This window comes from Plecotus auritus, assembly GCF_963455305.1.
Source record: "Plecotus auritus genome assembly, chromosome: 9".
Lineage (NCBI taxonomy): Eukaryota > Metazoa > Chordata > Mammalia > Chiroptera > Vespertilionidae > Plecotus > Plecotus auritus.
Window position 1 is genome coordinate 59,866,216 of NC_137783.1, and position 19,499 is coordinate 59,885,714.

Here is a 19,499-nt window from a genome sequence, read left to right on the forward strand (position 1 = left end):
CAGGCAGTGTCGACAAGCTGGCCCTGGTGTCTACAGGGACTTTTGAACTTTGAACAACACATTGTCACTAACTAGCTCACCTCATTGTCCCATCTCGACCCAGGGTCAGGGCAGACCTGCAGACATCCCTGGAGATGAGCAGAGCCGGGCCCAGTTCAGTGTAAGGACGGGGTACACAGGGAGCCTGGGCACTATTGCTTCCTTCCTTTCCCTGGAACAGACTGCCTTGCCTTCACCAGGACCCTTTTCTTCTGCAGCTCAGGGGAGACCGTCACCAGCGTGACCAGCTTGGCCCCCTTGCAGCCCAAGAAGGGCAAGAGGCGGAAGGAGAAGGCTGATGTTCCTCCCGAAGTCCCTGCCAAAGGTAGGCAGCGGTGTGCCTTCCCACCAGAAAGCACCGTGGCTGGTCCGGCAGTGGGCCAGGCGTGTGACGTGGCGTCAGGACAGGGAGAGGCGATGGTGGAGGACATGACATCTGTGATCATACGGTCCAGAGAACCCCACCGAGATTCTGGTCACAACCGAGCCCCATCCCTGGGGTGGGGTGGGGAGGTCCATTGGGCCAGCATAGCTTTAGCTGGGAGGGTGGAGGTTAACATCCACAGACTGACTCCACAGTGGATTTCACTTTCAACTACCAGCCTGATCTGCACACAGTGGGGAGGGGCAAGGGGGGGTCACATCTTCTTGGTTCACTCAAGGGAAAGAGGCCCTTTGATTGTTTGAAAGACGTAAGCCAGGTAGGTAACTTATTTTGGGTTTGTTCTGAGAATAAAAGGAAGGTTATTCTTTGATTCCATTTGCGACTTAGAGGAACATAAATGAGGAGGATGGGTATTTCTGGAGGAGAGAAAATAACTGGCCAATTCAAGAGAAGTTCATACTTCAAGGAATTGGAAATGTAGTTGGAAGGTCTAGGATTGCCCGGTGAACAATTTAAAAACGAGGCAAGATGCATTTTGTCACTCAGTTGGGCTCCCAGGGTGTTCTCTAGGGACACTCGGAGCCCTGGGCTGGTGCTGAGCCATCACCAGGAAGCGGGGAGGCCGAGGGGCATGGCACCTGCGAGGCATAAGGAGTGAGATGGGGGAGGGGGCAGAGAGCCCTGCCTCGGCGACAGTGAGCTGCTGCATGTCCCATTTAGTCAGCGCAGAGGGTGCCCTCCCTGAGGAAAGGTGGAAGTGACCCGAGAGCCACGTAGTAGAGCCTGGCTTTGAAGTGAGGCATGTCTGACTTTCAAGGCCAAGGTCAAGCCTCAAATCATCCATAAACTAGTTACATGACCTTGGGGAAAGCCTCAGTTTCTTTCTCAGTTTGCACCCTCCCTGGTGACCAGTGAGAGCTGCTGTCAGCGTTAGTGTGCAGCTAGGCCCGCAGGGCCGGTACCAGCGCAGCCTTGGCCTGCCCCTCCTCTTTCTCACCTGACCACCTGACCTCTCTGTAGAGGCAGTGTACAGGACCGGATGAGGGGAGAGATGGACATGTCCAAAGCCTAAAAGGGCCACACCCTGGTACCCCAATCCCAACTCAGAGTTCTCCACAGAGGTGGGAGGAGTCCAGGAGTCCACAGAGGGCATCTGTGATGCTCCTGGTATGTGGGTGTGCAGAGCCCGGGAGGAATCACAAGCTGAACGCTGACTTACTCCCACAGCTCCCACCGCCGCCACGCCCCACAAGCTGAAGCTGCTGAAACCACAAAGGAGAGATGCCCTGGTGAGTGACTCAGTGCTGGCTCCTTGTCCCCAAGCCTTGCACATACTTCAGGCCCAGTGGTCCCTTGTTGACCTGAAGCCTGTGGTGAGTCCTGGTGCTGTGCCTGGGCGGGGGCGCTGTGCCCGGGTGTGGTTGCTGTGCCCAGGTGGGGGTGCTATGCCCAGGCGGGGGCGCTGTGCCTGCTTACCAGCCCTGGCGCCGCTCTCCTACCTGCCTAGTCCCCTCACAGCTTCTCTGCAATCCAAGTGCAGTTCTTACCATAAGTGCTGCTTTTCTCAGAGAGAAGACAAAAGTCACCCTCTTAGGAAGTGGACCTGCTTGTGTAAATGTACCCGTAACCACAGTGAAGAACTTAAAAGATGGTGTAGCTTATGTTTTGAAATAATTTTAGATTACAGAGGTGAGCTAGTGCCGTGTCCTTTCCCCCAGCCCCACTTGCTCTCCTGTGGGAGCATCCTCCACAGCTGCAGGGCGTCCTCTGAGCTAGGCACTCCCCCAGCTCATCGCCGTCAACCACCTCAGATCTGACCGAGGCCAGCAGTGCCTCATCGCTGTCTCCCAGGACCCGAGCCCGAGAGGCACTGCACTCGGTCACCATGCTCCTGTCCGCCCATGGCCTCCAGAGTTCTGAAGAGCAGTAGCCAGTTAATGCTGCTCAGAATGTCCCTTGATTTGTGTTTCTCTGAGCTCCTCTGATCACTGGAATGGGTTGTAGATTTGGGGAAGAATAGCCCAGAGGAGCATGATGTCACTGCATCTTACTCACGGGGGATGACTCTTTGTCACCTGCTTATGGTGCTGTCTGCAGGCCTCTTCAGTGTCAAGTTACTGTTTTCCTGTTCCATGGTCTGTTAGAATCCACTCTCGGTCCAGTTCACACTCAAGGGAGGGGAGTTAAGCTCCGTCTCCTGAGGAAGCAGCCACAAAGAATTTGTAGACCTGTCAAAACCACCACAGTAGTTAATATTCTGTCCTGTCTGGGTAGTTCAGGTCCTGATGTGCAAGGTTGTGGGTTCAGTCCCTGGTCAGGGCACATACAAGAAGCAACCAATGAATGCATAAATAAGTGGGACAATAAATCGATGTTTCTCTCACTCTTTTTCTCTCTCTCTAAAATCAATCAATCAATAAAAATTAAAAAAAAAATAAGTAAATATTTTAGGGGAGATCCGTCAAGGCTATGCAGATACTCTGTTGTGCCTTAAACTTGGCCCACTACCTTTAGATTTCATCGGTGGATGTTGCTATGGTGTGTTAATGGTGATTTGCTATTTTCCTCAATCTGTCCGCATTTACTATTTGAAATTCTTTTGAAAGGAGCAGATGAACCCCTTCCCTCATCTATTTACTCACTAATTTCTTTATATCAGTGTTGGTGTTGGGTATTTAATGGTCTTCGTTTCTAATCATACTGTTGCTTATTATTGTTCATCGATTGTGCAGGAGAGAGAGGGAGAGAAACTGGCAAAGCTATTCTGAAATGTGTATGAGCTGCCAAGGGACAAGCTATTCTTGAAGGAAAAGGACATAGAAGTTAATACCAACTCCAAAGATTTACATTAAAGCACAGTAATTTAGTATGGTGATAGCTCAAAGGTAGACAAATAGACCAATGGAACAGAATCAAGAACTCCAAACCGATCTACATGTTTGTCCTCACTTGCTTTATTACAGAAGTGGCCTCACAGTGTGGTGTGAGGTAATGGGCCTCTTGGACCATCTAAACCACAGAGATCCAGAGCCCCTACCTCACACCACACACTAGAGAAGGAGCAGAGACTGAAGGAAAAAAGGAAAAATAGAGCTTCCTGCCGAAACCGGTTTGGCTCAGTGGATAGAGCATTGGCCTGCGGACTGAAAGGTCCCGGGTTCGATTCCGGTCAAGGGCATGTACCTTGGTTGTGGGCACATCCCCAGTGGGAGGTGTGCAGGAGGCAGCTGATCGATGTTTCTCTCTCATCGATGTTTCTAGCTCTCTATCCCTCTCCCTTCCTCTCTGTGAAATATCAATAAAATATATATAAAAAAAAAATAGAGCTTCCTAAAAATAGCATATCTCCCGAACATCGGGGTAGGCAAAGGTTTGTTAAACAAGACATAAAAGAAAAGATGGGAACATTTGGATTATGTTGGAATTTAGAAGGCCTATTCTGATTAAAGTTGTGAATACAAGAATGAAAAGACAGGCCAGAGCAGGCGTCCTCAAACTATGGCCCGTGGGCCACATGCGGCCCGCCGAGGACATTTATCTGGCCCACCGGGTTCCACTGCCTGTCCTGCTTAGCAGCCGACTCGTCCCGGGCCCGCAGTGCACATAGGAATTTGTTCTTAGTTTGTTTTTTTTTAAAACTATAGTCCATCCCTCCAACAGTCTGAGGGACAGTGAACTGGCCCCCTGTTTAAAAAGCTTGAGGACCCCTGGGCCAGAGACTGGGCGGGCGTATCTGTCCTCCGTACATCTGACAAAGGAATGTCTAGAGTACATGACACCAATGAAGCAAAAAGAAGTGACAGCTTCACAAAACACGGGGAGAGTCTGAAACGTGCATGTCATAAAGAAGAGGTACAAATAGCATAAGCTCGTGAAAATGATTTTGCCTCACTGGCGTCATGGCGACGCAGGTGAAAGGCATGGAGCAGTTCAGTCCACCAGGATGGCTAACACGAAATACTTGCATTTTCTATGCCTGCTTTTCTCTGAGCCATTTGGAATTTAGGAACGATCCAGTTGTATCTGTTTGTCAGATTCTTTTTTATTTTACTTTGTTTTAGATTTCAATAATCTTTGCTTGCTAGTTTCATTGGTCTTAGCACTACATTGTAAACAACTTTAAACTTAGCCTTTACTTTCTGGAGTTCAGTGTCTTCCCCCTCATCTCCATTTGCCTTTACATTTGAGCAATTTGTCTCGAGGGAAATCTAGTTCATAAACTTTCCCACTATGCTCTGGGAGCATGCTAAGGTGTTATGTGCATACCCATTTACATCACATACTGCTCAAGATAAACGCCCAACTGCTACCTGACCTACAACCCCTATGTCATGTAAACCACATATGTAATTCACTTGTTCTAGTGGTGAGAGTAAGGACGTGAAAAGAAACAGGTGAAACCAATTTTAATAAAATGGCTTATTTAACCCAATATCTCAAAAATATTATCACTCAAACATATAATCAATATAAAGTTACTAATGAAACATTTGACAGGCTTTTGTTCTACTAAATCTTCAGAATCCAGTGTGCGTGTTCCACGTGCTGCACCTCAGGGCAGAGCCACGTTTCAGGTGCGGAGGAGCCACATGTGGCTGGAGGCTGCCGTGTCTGTCAGACAGCACGGCTCTACGCGGTCTAGACCCCGTTACCTCTCAGACGTAATTTTTACTACCTCTTCCTCCCCGCTTCTCCTCCGGCCACACTGGCCTCCCTGCTAGTCCTTAAACACCCAAAAGGTCTGCAAGGGCCTTTGCAGCCGCTGTCCACTCTTCCTTCCCACCCTCCGCCTGTGGCTTATCACTCACCCCCTCGTGTCTCTATTCACACACACCTCAGTGCAGAAGCTTTTGGAGGTCCTGCATAAAACACGCCACCGCTGATGGCTCGCCCCGTCAGAGGAGCCCTCACAAACGTACATTTACCTGTTCATTGCCTCTATCCTACCAGAATGCAAAGTCTGGCAAGGCAGGGAGCATGCCTGTGGCTGGGGCTGGTGCCCATGCCCAGCGCAGTGGTCAGCAGGTGGGAGTGTCAGTGATGCTGACGCCAGCTCTGTGCAGTCAGTCCTGCCTTCCGCTTTTGCCCGTGGGGACAGTGAGAGGTGGGTGACTTACGGAAAGTCAGCAGCTGTGTGTGGCAGGCAGACTTGAACCTGGGTCCTTCTGAACCGGAACGTAAAGTGTGAACCAGCTCCTTGGAGGGTTTGCCTCTGAGTGGAGTCTGGGTCTCTGTGCTAGGCTGATGTCCTCAGTGGCTCAGCCTTGCCCCACCCTTGCCGCTCTGGGCCACGGTCCCCCCTTCTGTTGGAGAAGCTGGCTCACCTGTTTTCCAAAGGCAGCCTTTTGGCCCGCAGTGAATTGTGGGCTCAGACAGTGTGAGTCCATTTGGTTCACATCAAAAATCCTTCACCAGTTCTGCTCTGTTGACCACACTCATCCCTGAGTGCAGCGGCAGAGGTTTCGCCGATTCTAGCAGATCTCGGTCATGCAGTCGGCCTTCGGGGCCGAGCTGAACACCTTTCCTTGTGCCAGCTCCTCCCTCTGCCTGCGAGTACCCCGCGTCCCACCCTGAGATGCAGTCTCCCCGAGATGGACAGGCTGAGCTCACCCTCCTCTCAACTGCGCAGGCCACTGCAGGTCAGTGTGGGCATGCGTGTATCTTTCAGCTCTTTCATTCTTAATTCAGATATTTTTTCAACCTCAAGAGTGACTGTGCCTTGTAACGTCTCCACCTTCCATCCTCTCTAAGTAGCTTAAGGACCGGCTGTTTCTATCCAGCTCTTACCCACGGTAATAACAGAAGCAGCTACTTATTGATGTTCTGTCGCCATACCTGGGGGTTTGTCCAAAAGAGTGCTTTTTGCATGGCATCATATTTAACCCTCACGGTGAGCCCTGCTCCCACCCTGGATTTGCGTGTGAGGACACACTGTTTAAGAAAAGTGAGTTCCTACATCTCACAGGGCAGGACTCCCTCTCCGGGGCCACAGTGCTGCCTCCTGGACCACCCTTTGCGGTGTCCTCAGTCTTGGATGGATCACTTCCTGTTGGTCAGGTGGTCCTCACCATTCATTGATCCGTTAAATAAAAACCAGCTGTACACCTGCCTGTTGGGCACGGGATGATGCCTCAGCAGTTCTGGCCACTTTTAAACAGTGGCCTCCACAGCATTTTCAGAGCTGGCGCTGGTCCTAACCACAGGTTTCCTTGTTGACTTTTTTGTTTGTGTGTTTTTTGGAGATTTTTCACGGGAAATAAGTCCTGGGCAGTTCTATTGCATTTCAGAAAGAGTCTTTGTTTTATGGAAGTGCTCCCAATAATAGTGTTTTAAATTCCAAACTGTCCCCTGATCATTTAAGATATGAAAAGACTTAACATTTTCTTTACCAACAAGAAACAAGTGAATTTGGAAACTAGTTTACAGTTATTACAGAGCACAGTCGGGAGGCACTGACCGGAGATGCCTCTGTCTGAGCAGTGGTCCAGGCCTCGCCTGCAGGTTTTAGTTAAACTAAGATTTATTTTCCCAGGAAGCAGCATTGACCCGGCTCACACTGATCAATATTTACCTCTCAGATCAATAAGGCTTGATGCCACTGAGGCTAAAGTCAATAGTTATTGGACTCACGCGGGCTTTGGTGGGTAATTCAGAAAATAGCTTGGAGGCATATTTTTGGGGGCCTTTGGTGTCAGTTTAGGCGTTTAATTCTGTGATTTTTCATTTTTCCACAAATGAAAAATCACAGAAAAAGCAGTGCTTCCTGGAGCGGCCAGGCCTCTGAGCCCAACAGCCCTTTTGCCTGGCTTGATGGTGACACAGGCTCACCTGAGAGGAGAGACCAACCTGCCCACTGCCTTCATGGACCCATTGACCAGAAGGGAGAACCTCCGTTTACTGAGCACCTACTGTGTGCCAGTTCCTCTGCCAGGGCCTTTATGGCCCCATTTCTCATCTCAAGTGTGCACGTCAGCTCTTGGTGGACCCCCCATGTCCAGGCAAACTCGAGGAGCTGGGCCCTTGTGTGTCACCCGCAAAGCACTAGCAAGTGGCAGCGCTGCGTAAGGTCCAAGGCAGCGTGGTGTTGGTGGGAAGTATATGCATCAGAGACTGACTGTGGCTGGAAGTTTAAAAAACATGAGAGGACTCAAGAAGAAAAAAGAGGCAAGAAAGGCATTTTAAACATTTTATAATCAAGGTATGGGAACTGCCCTCCACATTTTTAACAAAACAGCCAAACACAAGCACCTGTTTCCACAGTTGGCCAGCAGGTGCTGAGGCCCGCTGGCTGCGCAGGCTCTTTCCACCGGTCAGCTGGTCTGACGCACTCAGCTTGTCTGCACCTGTGCAACAGGGAGTTCTCATTCCAGTGCCCGTGTTCTTCATCCTCCAGGGCCAGGGAGCACTTCCACAAAATTCAAACGTGTAGTGTTCCTTTAATCGGGTGGGAGGGGCACTTCGGAGACCCCTGGAAGCCTCCTGGGGACCCCTTTCCTTCCCTTGGTGGGTGTCCCCGCACTAGAGCTCCCAGCACCCTTGGTGCTGATTCCCACTGATTCCCATCTGTCAGGAAAGGCTGTCCCTGCCTCCTGGTCTGGGAGAGAGCCTAGAAAGTCCAGCCCCTGCTTCATTCGCTTGCATGGGCCAGGCTGAGGGAGAGACCCCAGGGGAGAGGAGGCAGTGTGGGAAGGGGAGGCAGACCTCAGCTTCCAACAGCCAGGAGCCAAGGACAGATCACTTCCAGAGGCGGGTCAGACACCAAAGCTGACGGAAAGGGGAGAGCTGTCACCTCTGGGCTAAAGGCACTTTTCTGCCCTCCTCACCGAGGTGGCTTTGCCTGCTCTGGCATCCTGGCACCCGCAGCCCTGGGTGCAGGGAGGGCGTCCTGGCACCCGCAGCCCTAGGTGCAGGGAGGGCATCCTGGCGCCCGCAGCCCTGGGTGCAGGGAGGCCGTGTTCCTGCTGCAGGAGAAGGTGATTCTTGTGAGCAAAGACAGAGACAAAACGTCGGGAACGTCCTGGGCTGTGGTCCCACGTGTTTCCCAGGGGCCTCCTGCATCCCTGCTCTGTCCATGTCATTCCCCCTTAGGACACTCTCGCGGCTCCTTTCCTTCCAGGATGAGGCGTGGCTTGCTATGATGGCAGGGGCACACAGGCCTGCATCACCTCTCTCCTGCTCTGCCTGGCACCCCATCGGCCTAGGTCCTCTTCCCAGTGGCCCCACGGCCTCTGTCCTGCCCACCCACAGGGCTGGCAACTCCCCTGCAAGATGTGTTCACTTACTACCTTCTTTGTGAGGCCTCCCGCCCCTCAGCCCACTTTTCCACAAACCTAAGTTCACCCGGATGTCAGAATTAATAGCTGTGTGGGCCAGTGCCCTTCCCACCACCAGCCCTCATGACACGTCTCAGTTAATCTGTTCTCTCTGCTTCCTGGATGCACCGATGCCCTGTCCCTGGAGGCAACATGGCTCCTCTGCCATTGCCCAGCTACCTGCTCTTCTCTGGCCGGTGGCCACTCCCAGGCGGGCAGGCTGCTGCTCTTCATCTCGCCAGTGCTGGCAGCTCGGGTTCCTTTCTCCTTGAACACACTGCCTGAGAGCAGCAACCTGTGCAGCCCATTTTCTCTCCAACCTGGGTCTGCAAGCCAATTCCAAACTGTTTTTCTGACTGGTTGTGGGACACTCCCCTGGGAGCTGCCACATGTCCCACATTTGCCCTAGCACATTGCACCTCCTCACCACCCCGCCTGCTGCGCCTGCAACCCTGCCTTGGGGAGCGGCTGTCCTGTCCCAGGTCTAGCTGCCTCCTCCCTCAGCCCCGTTCCCAGGAGACCCAGCCTGCCTGTTACGTTTTGGGGTGCCCAGGCTCAACCCTTTCCTCCTGTTGCTGCCCCAGCTGGCTCACATGCTCACCACCTCCCTGTCTGCCTGCTGCCAGGGCCTCTCCTGGGGCCCCTCAGCACCTGGCCTCACCTCTATTTCAGCGCTTCCCCCTCCACCTTGACGTGTTCACCTGCCTGACTTGACTTTCTCCTCGCGGAAACCATGTGACCCCTACCTTTCTTACACTGTGCAGGCAAGGTGCACTGTAGACATCTTAGCAATACAGACACAGGAACTGTTCTTTAATTGTGCTGCAATACACGTAGCCTAAGATTTACCATCCTGTTGTAAGTGAACATCTCAGTAGTACATTCACTTTGTTGTGCAAACAATCTCCAGAAATCTTTCATCATGCCAATCTGTGCTCATCAAACTCTCTCTCTCTCCCCTCCGCAGCCTGCAAACCACCCTTCCACTTTCTTCGCTCTGACCCGCTCCACTAGGTGTCCCACGCGAGTGGCCTCACTCAGTGTTTGTCTGTGACTGGCTTATTTCACTTGGTCCAATGTCGTCAAGGATCATCCATGTTACAACATGTGTCAGAATTTCCTTTCTTTCCAAAGTGGAGTGATACTGCATTGTGTGTCCATGCCTCATTCTGCTTACCCATTCATCTGTCAGTGGATGCTGCTGTGAATACGGATGTGCAAGCCTCTCTGAGTCCTTGCTTTCAAACCTTTTGTATATATACCTAGAAGTGCAATTGCTGAAGTGAAATCATATGGTAATTCTGTGTTTAATGTTTTGAGGAAATGAAATGATACTGTACTAGTATCATATGATAGCAGCTGTACTAGTTTCCATTCCCACCAAGGGAATGTTGGTGCATAAGGTTCTGATTTTTCTACAGCCTCTCCAACACTGAGTACTTAGCTTTTTGATAACAGCCACGTGAATGGCTGTGAGGTGGCATCTCACAGTGGTTTTGGTGGTTGTTTCCTTGATGATCAGCAGTGCTCTTTTTGTTGTTGAATTGTAGGAGTTCTTTATATATATACTAGAGGCCCGGTGCACCAAATTCGTGTACTTGGGGGTTGTCCCTTAGCCTGGCCTGAACCCTCTCGCAGTCCGGGATTCCTGGGGGGTTGTCTGACTGATGGCTTAGTGGGCCTAAGCCATCAGTCAGACATCCTTAGCATTGCCAAAGAGGCAGGAGAGGCTCCCACCACCTTTGCTGTGCTTGCCAGCTGTGAGCCCTGCTTCTGGCTGAGTGGTGCTCCCCCTGTGAGAGCACACTGACCATCAGGGGAAGCTCCTGCGTTGAGTGTCTGCCCCCTGGTGGTCAGTGTGCATCATAGTGACTAGTCATTCCACCATTCAGTCATTTGCATATTAGCCTTTTATTATATAGGATATTTGGATATTAATCTCTTATCAGATACATAATTTGCGAGTATTTTCACCATTCTGTTCATTGCTTTTCCCTCTCTTTATTGTGTCCTTTGATGCACGTGTTCCTTTTTCATTAGCACTAGTTTTAAAGGCACCAAGGACCTGTCTTCCTCACTTCTGTGTCCCCAATAGAAAACCTGGAATTTGCAGCGTGTGCATGAAATGAACGGATGATTGCAGGCAGGTGTCTGAGACTGGAGCTCTAACTCTTCACTGCTCCACGTGGGGTCCATGGGCCAGCAGCCTGGGAGTCACCCAGACGTTGTAGGTCCCACCCTAGATCTACTGAACTCACATCTGCACCAACATGCCAAAACGACCCCATATAAATGTGAGGACCATCAAAGAGCAGACACGTTGCTGTGGCTGCCTCCAGACAGGACCTGCTGACCTTGTCAGAAGGGAGTTCAGCCCCGGGGAGCCATGGGCTTTTCTTATTTAATCGACAAAGAAATGTAAACCTGAAGATCTGCTTCTAAAAGGCACTGTGACTCTGTCATCATAAGAACCTTTCTGGAGAGTTTGTCCCCGCTTCAGCTGGACAGCCCTGTCCAGTGGTCAGGGCCTTTTGCAGGTAGAATCTGACCTGCTTGTCTGTTGGGTTTAAAGTCTGCAGCAAACCCACCGCAAGACCAGGGCACGCGGGTGGGCAGAACAGAAGTGTGCACTTCATGATCCTTGAGAGGGATCCTGCCTGAGAACCAGCCTCCTATCCGGTGGTCAGCGGGGCTGAGGCCCCGTGCCCTGCGCAGTGCTGGCCCGAGTCAGAAAGGAGCCCCTTCGCCGGGCCGGTTCTCACGGCCGAGAACACACTGCCAGGACAGGGCGTGCTGCTCTGAGCGGGAGCAGAGAAGGCTTTGAGGCACTCGGCACCATGGGAGCTCTGGGAGGATTTCAGTAATAACCCAAATCCCAGCAACATGGTTCCAGAGGACACGTGCCTCAGGTTCATGAGGGATGTTTATAATAAGCCCAAGAATCCCTCTTGTCGTTCATTTGCTCGATAGAACTGGTTTCAGTTAGATGCGCATGAAAAGGATATATTAACCTGCATAAAATATGTTCATAATCTCGCTTTAAAATTAAAAAGAAAGAAGAAACCCACAACCACATGTACAATATATTACCCTGAGTAAAAGCCTTGGGAAAAAAACCAAAGCTTCACTGTGCCACGCTGGTGCCGTTTCACAGAGATGCGCATTCCCGCTCCCTCGGCGCCCTGCACGCCGCAGCGTCATGGGCCCTATGCGTGTGGACTGGAGGGAGGAGCGTGGGGAAACGGAAGTCATTGGTTTCCTGGGCTTCTTGCAATTGGAGAGAGTGGGGGCCCTTCCATGAGTGGGATGCAGCCGTCAGGGAGAAGGGACCAGGCCTCCTGAAGCGGAAGTGGGACCATCTATGAGGGGCTGTTGGCCCTGACCTAGGCTGGCATTTCCTGGCAGCATGAGGCTACTGTGAGTCCCTCACCCTCCCAACCCTGCCCCCCACCCCATCCACAGACAGCCACCAGGCGGAGGGCTCCTCAGCCACTCGGAGGCCACTGGAGGCTGGTGGAGGCTCTGCTTTTATTAATGACAGGCCACGACGCTGTTACTTCCAGGCAGTCCTTCAGACTGATGCCACCTTCAGCAGTCCTTAGGACCCCTCCCAGAGACCACAGGGACCCTCCCCCAGAAGTGCCACGAGGAACCGCCTGCTGGGTGGCTTTGTACTAGGAGGGGGTGACTCTGGGCTGACCGCCTCGGCCGTGTGTCCCCATACAGCACCACTTACTCACGCCGGCCACTGTGCATCTGGCCGCCCATTCAGTCTCCAGGTGTTTACTGAGCTCCCTGAAGGTAGTGTGCACAGTGTCGTGGGGACGGGAGCATGGGCCTCACAGAGCCCGGTGAAGGCGAACAGGTGGCAGAGAGGTGAATCAGGCCCAAGGTCCAGCAGACCTAGCCCATGAGCGTCCCCACCTGGCTGCTCAGGCCTCTCACCCTGGCCACTCAGGCCTCCCCACCTGGCTGCACAGGACTTCCCACCTGACCACACAGGCCTCCCCCCCTGGCCACACAGGCCTCCCCCCCTGGCCACACAGGCCTCCCCCTCTGGCCACACAGGCCTCCCCACCTGGCCACACAGGCCTCCCCACCTGGCTGCTCAGGCCTCTCCACCTGGCTGCTCAGGCCTCCCCACCTGGCCGCACAAGCCTCCCACCTGGCCATGAGGCCTCCCCACCTGACCGTGCAGGCCTCCCCATCTGGCCACAAGGCCGCCCCACCTGGCTGCTCAGGCCTCCCCACCTGGCTGCTCAGGCCTCCCCACCTGGCCACAGGGCCTCCCCACCTGGCTGCTCAGGCCTCCCCACCTGGCCACAGGGCCTCCCCACCTGGCTGCTCAGGCCTCCCCACCTGGCCACAAGGCCTCCCCACCTGGCTGCTCAGGCCTCCCCACCTGGCCACAAGGCCTCTCCACCCGGATGCACAGGCCTCTCCACTTGGCTGTGTGGCCTCCCCACCTGGCCGCGAGGCCTCCCTGGGGCCCAGGGCGCCAGCCTGGGACAGCCAAGTGTCTGCAGGCAGCGTCCCTGCAGAGCGCTAGCTTGCTTCCCTCTCCGCTCAGCGGATTTGCTGCCTTTATTGGGCACCTCATTGCTGCAGGCATTGCCCTACTGGGAAATTGTTTCTTAACTTTTCCACACTATTTTATTTTTGTAATCTCATGGAACAATATCATTTGTGCTCACATTTGATATTTTAAAAAACTTATTTCATTTAAAACCTTTGTTTTGAATGCAGAGCACTTCAGAGTGGTTATTAAAAGACTTTTTCAATCTCAGATTGAGAATACTAGAAATGAAGTGCCATTTCAGAAAAAAAGGAAAACATTATCATTGTATGTGTTACATCCAGCGAGGCACTTATATCAGGAAGGAAATCTCTGTGAAATTCTGAGTTCATGACAAACTAGCAATACCTTTAAGGGGATTTTGTTTCTCTGGCTGATTCAATTCTAATTTATTATTATAACTTTCTGAAGCTGAATATATGAACTCAACATGGGATGCCCAAAGGCAGCAGCCTAGTGAATTTCTGATTAGAGCATGCATAGAGATATGAATACAAACTATGAATTCACTCAAATGCACTCATTGCCCACATTACATATGAACTCGACGAATGAGCTCACATATTTACTGCTGTTTATATCTTGTCTTAATGCTTGGTTTATGTCCTGTACTTTGTGTCCATGACATAATGCAAGTGGTAGTGATGGTGATGATGGTGATGAAGGTGGTGATGGCAGTGATGGTGATGAAAATGATGATGGTGATAGATAGTGATTGCAGTGGTGGTGATGATGGTGATGAAGGTGGTGATGGTGGTGATGGTGATGAAGATGATGATGGTGATAGATGGTGATTGCAGTGGTGGTGATGGTGATGATGCTACCTCCCAATGCAAGCACGACCCCAGTGCTGACATCGGGACAGCCCTACGCATTGTTACTATCTCCGTCTCATAAATGAAGCAGGGGAGGCACAGGGAGGTAAGAACAGCACAAGCTGCTGCAACAGGAAGTGCCAGAGCTGGTCTGGCCAGACACCTGGCTATAGGTCCCTGTTCTTCCCCACTGGGCTCTGGGCTCTGCTGTGTCTCAGCAAAAATGCTCAGGAAAGCCCTCCAAGAATGTCAAACTGCGGCCAGTAGGCCTCATGCCTCGCTTAAATGTGCACTGTTTCCTATGTGCCAGGTGGCACTGAACATATCTCCCTAGGAACTAAGTGATGTCAGCGGCGTGCTCCAGCCCACTTCTATCCAGGAGGGGGCAAGTCTATTTGGCATCTTGAAAGCAGCCCTTGTGGGGTGATTTCCACATGGAATCACCAAACGCTGCAAGTTAGAGACATTTTCTTGGAGAGCCAGTTCCTCAGCAATTCCCAGCACCACTGGCTGTAGCAGTGAGCAGTGGCCCAGCCCCTGCCTTTGGCGGCCAGCCCCTCTGCAGCACCGGCGTGGCCATGTCCCCGCTGTTTGCCACAGACGTGTCCTTTCTGTGCCTCCGTTGCCACATGTGTCAAGTGAGATGCAGGAGTACCTTCTGCGTAGAGTTGTCCATGCACTAAGTAGATATTAGGGGCTACAGTTACATTCTGGTGGGAGAAGGCAGGAGGTAGCCGAGGGGACAGGATGTTGTAATGCTAAGGCAATACGTGCTCTGTGGGGCAATGGAGGGGAGTAAGGGAGCCACAGAGGGATGGTGTTTGTGGGGAGGGGTCTCCTTGGTGCAGAGGCCTGATTGGTTATTCACAGCAGCAAGCCACTCTGCTCTGTAGGGAAAGAACATTCCAGGCAGAGAGCACAGCCTGGCGAACACCCTGAGGTGGGCCTTGAACAAGGAGTGCTGTCCTGGTGTGTCCAAGACACAGGCGACCTACGGCTGCAGCTCTGGTGAGCAAGCGGAGGTGTGGGGGGCGAGGCCGTAGTGCCACGCAAGATTGCGGCAGGTTGGGAGCCTGATCGGGACTCTGGGGTTCATTCTAAGTGTGATGAGAAACTGCTGGAGGATTTGCGCAGAGCCGTGAGCAGCATGGCGTAGCCTGTCTGTTTAGAAGGATTACCTCTCCTACTATTAAAAAATATCAAGGGACGTTTCGGCACCGGCCCTAGGCCAGTGGCATCCATCAGTCTGTTACGTGACATTTTCCAAATGATCCCTGAGTGTCTTCTTCTCTCTGCCTCTAAATATTGCAAAGAGACCAATTATTAAAATGACATTTACTTTATAATAATTATCATAGTCATAATAATTTCATACTTATGTAACATTACTATTTATTTACTAGGCAATTTTCTAATTACATTACATTTATCAATGCATTTAATCCTCAAAATAACCCTGTGAGATAGGCACTACTTTAAATCTAACCTTACCGATGTGGAAATGGAGGCGCAGAAAGGCTAAGTAACTGGCCTAAGGTCACACAGCTCATACATGGAAGTTCTGTGTCTGAGAGCCATGCTCTGTGGTGTCCTAGACAGCCCCGCACAGTTGATGGATCAGAGAGTGTCACGCCGCAGGCAACTGGAGGACCACAAGTGTTCAAGGTCAGAGAGTCTCAGTGGATGCCAGCACAGAGTAGATGCCCAGACACGTTCTTTTTCTGAGCACAAGCATTCTCTTCAGCAGCACTGCCAGGAAAAGTGCTTTGGGAAGGCAGCTGGGAAGCATCCATCTCCGCTCCCTGGGGGAGAGAAAATGAGAGTGCAACTGTGTTCGATCACGAAGCGGTCCCTGCGCCACTCTGCAGGTTTCATGTATCGGGACCTTCCCGAGAGCATTATCTATAATGACATTTTTGCTTCCCCAACACGTGTGGCTTAACTCTAGAGACATTCATCTCTCTAACGACTTGCAAAGCCTCGGCCTTTCTGTGCCTGGTCATTTGGTCACCTCTGAGCGCTAAGCCAGGGGCATGTGACTGTCTGTCCTGCCAATTCCTTCTGGGAATACCCTTTGCTAAGCAGCCTTTGACTGCTCCAGACTCAAGAGCATGATGTGAACTTGCTCTGCTCAAGATTTCCAAGTGACTTCGTCCAGCCTCAGGTGCCGACAAGCCTGAATAGGACTTTGAAATCTTCATCTCCAACCGGGACCTCTCTGAGCGCCAGATCCTTCCAGTCTATGCAAGTCCCAGAGAACACGGGTTATTTCCTGGCCATTAGTCGCTGGGTAACCCTGTGAAGGCTGGATGTGGGGCAGGAGTCTGCAGACAGAACCCCAGGTATGGATTCAGATATAGATCTCTGAAGCAGCAGTGGAAGGTTGCATTTGGTTCTCTGAGGGCACCTGTGTCTCCATGTGCAGTGACCAAGGTCCTGGTCCCTGGCTCAGAGTGTTAAGGGAAGCCTGGGCCGCAGTCACCGCTGGTGCTGGACGTAGGGGCAGCGGTTCCAGCCCTCGGCTCTGAGTGGGCATCTGGGAGCAGTTATGCTGCTGGAGCCAAAGGTCCACGTGGAGCACCGAGCTCCCCTCGAGACGCACATGTGGATCTGGTGTGTGGCTCCGTGGTCACCTCAGAGAACGTCTCAGTTACGCCATCAACACTTCTCAGCTTTGCGCTTCCACCTGGCCAGTGGGCACCTCTAATCAGGAGTCAGTGGGCACCTCACCCCCAGCCTAGCCAAATGGAGCTGCACCCCTATCAGCGGCACTGCCCGGAGGTACCTGTTCCTTCCTCGGAGGCGAAGAACCTGGCGGGAAGCTGGGGTCACCTGCAGGCATTTCCATGGGTGTCTCTCCTGCTCCCCACTGTCTGCTCCGTCAGCACCTCCGTGTGCATGCCCTCAGAGGGTCTTCAGGGCTGCACCCCTAGGCACTCGGCCCCGACCCCGCGCGGGGCCCTGGCCTCTGTGGGGCGGGTCAGCTGCCTTCCCCCGCAGCCCCTTGAGTGGACGCTCAGCAGCCCACAGAGCAGTGCAGGCCCGTTCTGGAAACCCACTCTCCCATGGTTAGGATTTGTGCCAATAAAGCTTTCCCATTGTCTTTGGAAGGTCGCCATTTCCCCACTGGGATCTCGGGGATCGTGTCTGCCTGGCTGGCTCGCCTGGGTCCAGACATTCACAACAGAGCCTTGGTCACATGTAAGAATCCAGACGCCAACCAGCAATAGCTGCATGACCTTGAGCAGGTCACCTGCCTTTATTCTTATTTCATTTTACTTTTCATTGATTTTAGAGAGGGAGAAAGCAGAGGAGGGGAGAGAGAGAGAGAGAGAGAGAGAGAGAGAGAGAGATGAGATGAGAGAGGAACATTTAGTGGTTGCCTCCCGTGTGTACCCTGATTGGGAATCGAACCCACAACCTTCTGGTGCATAGGATGATTCTCAAACCAATTGAGCCACACTGGCCAGGACAGTTACCTGCCCTTTCAAGCCTGTTTGCTCATCTGTGAAGTGGGCATGACCATTGGGCCCACCCCTCAAGGCTGGTGTGAGGGCCAAATGAGATAGTGAAGATTAGTTAACATTTGCTGAGTTCTGATTCTCAACCACCACTCTGCCACCTCCCAAGCCACTTTTGGATCGTGTCCTTTGTGTCATTATTTAACATATCTGTCTGGGAAAGATGTCTCTTTTGTTCATTCTGATTTACTTTCATTTAACTTGCATCTCAAGGAACTCAACTTCTTCTCTTCATAATGTTTAAGCATAAATAAATACGCCAGTCGGCAGGCCTGTGGAACTAAAAATTAAGTCAAGTTTATATCCAAGACACACTGATTCCAACAGGACCGCTAGGGACCACAGCAACCTTTCCCCTCCTGAGTTGGACCCATCGAGGACCCTTCATCAAACGGAGCTTCACTGAGCACTCAGCCCCTCAGTGGCCAGACTGTCTGCATCCTCGCATGATGAGGAAAGTTGTTTTACCAGGTACTACTCTGTTGAATAAAAAATGAGCACTTATCTCCGAGGGGGAAGAGGAAGTCTGCCTGGGCACTATGTAATTCTCTCTTGGGTAAATGGATTTCTGAGAGTCAGCTCCAGGAGCACTGCAATCACATTTTAACTGCAAGGTGCCGTCAGCATAAGTGTCCATGTCCTGGGTATTGATCTGAGCTGTGATAATGGTGTTACCACTGAGCTTCTGACATAGGAGAACTAGCCGGGGCTGCAATTGCATTTTTCTTTTATTCCTGCATCTTAATTCCACCTGCACATTCAACTGTGGTCCCTATGAAAAAGGGTGGTTCTGGGAGTCTGCACAGAATTTGAAATCTCTCTCTCCCGGTAGTAATGTTCATCTTTGGCTTGAATCCTGGAAACACATCTACAAAATGAAATACTCAAAACTACCAATGAGGGGCTCGAAGACTGGGCCACTCCCGGAGGTGCACCTCTCCAGAATCTTTGGGTCGACTTCCTAGTTTTAGGCCCATGAAGTCATTTCTTCTTGTAGATGCCCTTCCCATTCCCTAGAACTGGGGGAAGGGCCCACATTAGAGGCAGAGGCCCAGCTTGCAGGCTGCCATCTGCTGCTGCCTCCCTCAGCACCATGGGGCAGGTGGATGGGGGATGGGAGACATGCCTTCCAGACCCTGACACTTGTGAGGAGGCCAGAGGCCTTCGCTGCATTAGAAAGGACTCTGTGATCATGTTCCTGATCCTCCTGAGGCAATGCTGTGCTGGGTGGGGACCTAATGTGGCTCGGTGTCGGTGGGCACTGGAGTTCACGTTAGGGATCAGTGAGGTCCTTAAGGAAAGACTGCTGGCACCTACTAGAATCGCCAAAGAAGAAATGCTGACGCACCAAGTGTGCACAAGTAAGAGAGCGAATGACACTCTCAGACCTGCTGGCAGGAGGGGAGGATGGCGGTTCCTGGACAAGCACTTTGGCGGTCTTTTGTAGTTAAACATACACTGTTCACCTCACCCAGCAAACCCACTCACATATTTACTTGGAGCAGTAAAAACGCCTTTCAAAAACCTACACTTGAATATTCATAGCAACTCTGTTCATAACTGCCCAAAACTTGAAACAGCCCGAAAGTCCTCAGCAAGTGAGTGGATAAGCAGATGCAGTGCATGGCACACCACAGAGTCCTCCTAACACTCAAAAGGAAGAGACTGTGAATATATGCAACACTTTGGATGAATTGAGGGGATTATACTGAGGGAAAAAAGCCAATCTCAAAAGGTTACACATAGTATGAGTCCTTTCATGTGACATTCTCTAAGAGACAAGACCGCAGTGACAGGAAACCGATGGGGGCTCCAGGGCAGAGTTGGAGAGAAGACGTGACCACAGGGGTA

General features: G+C 51.8%; 1 protein-coding gene across 5 annotated transcripts in view; it reads left to right on the forward strand.

Moving 5' to 3' along the window:
• The window catches only part of VSTM4 (V-set and transmembrane domain containing 4), a 105,306-nt gene that overhangs the window by 74,267 nt on the left and 11,540 nt on the right, over positions 1-19,499 (forward strand). For all 5 annotated transcript variants that reach the window (XM_080640105.1, XM_080640100.1, XM_080640101.1 and 2 more), the window contains 2 exons: positions 258-364; positions 1,652-1,713. In XM_080640105.1, the coding sequence (XP_080496231.1) occupies positions 258-364; positions 1,652-1,713 (169 nt within the window). The remainder of the gene's footprint in view (positions 1-257; positions 365-1,651; positions 1,714-19,499) is intronic.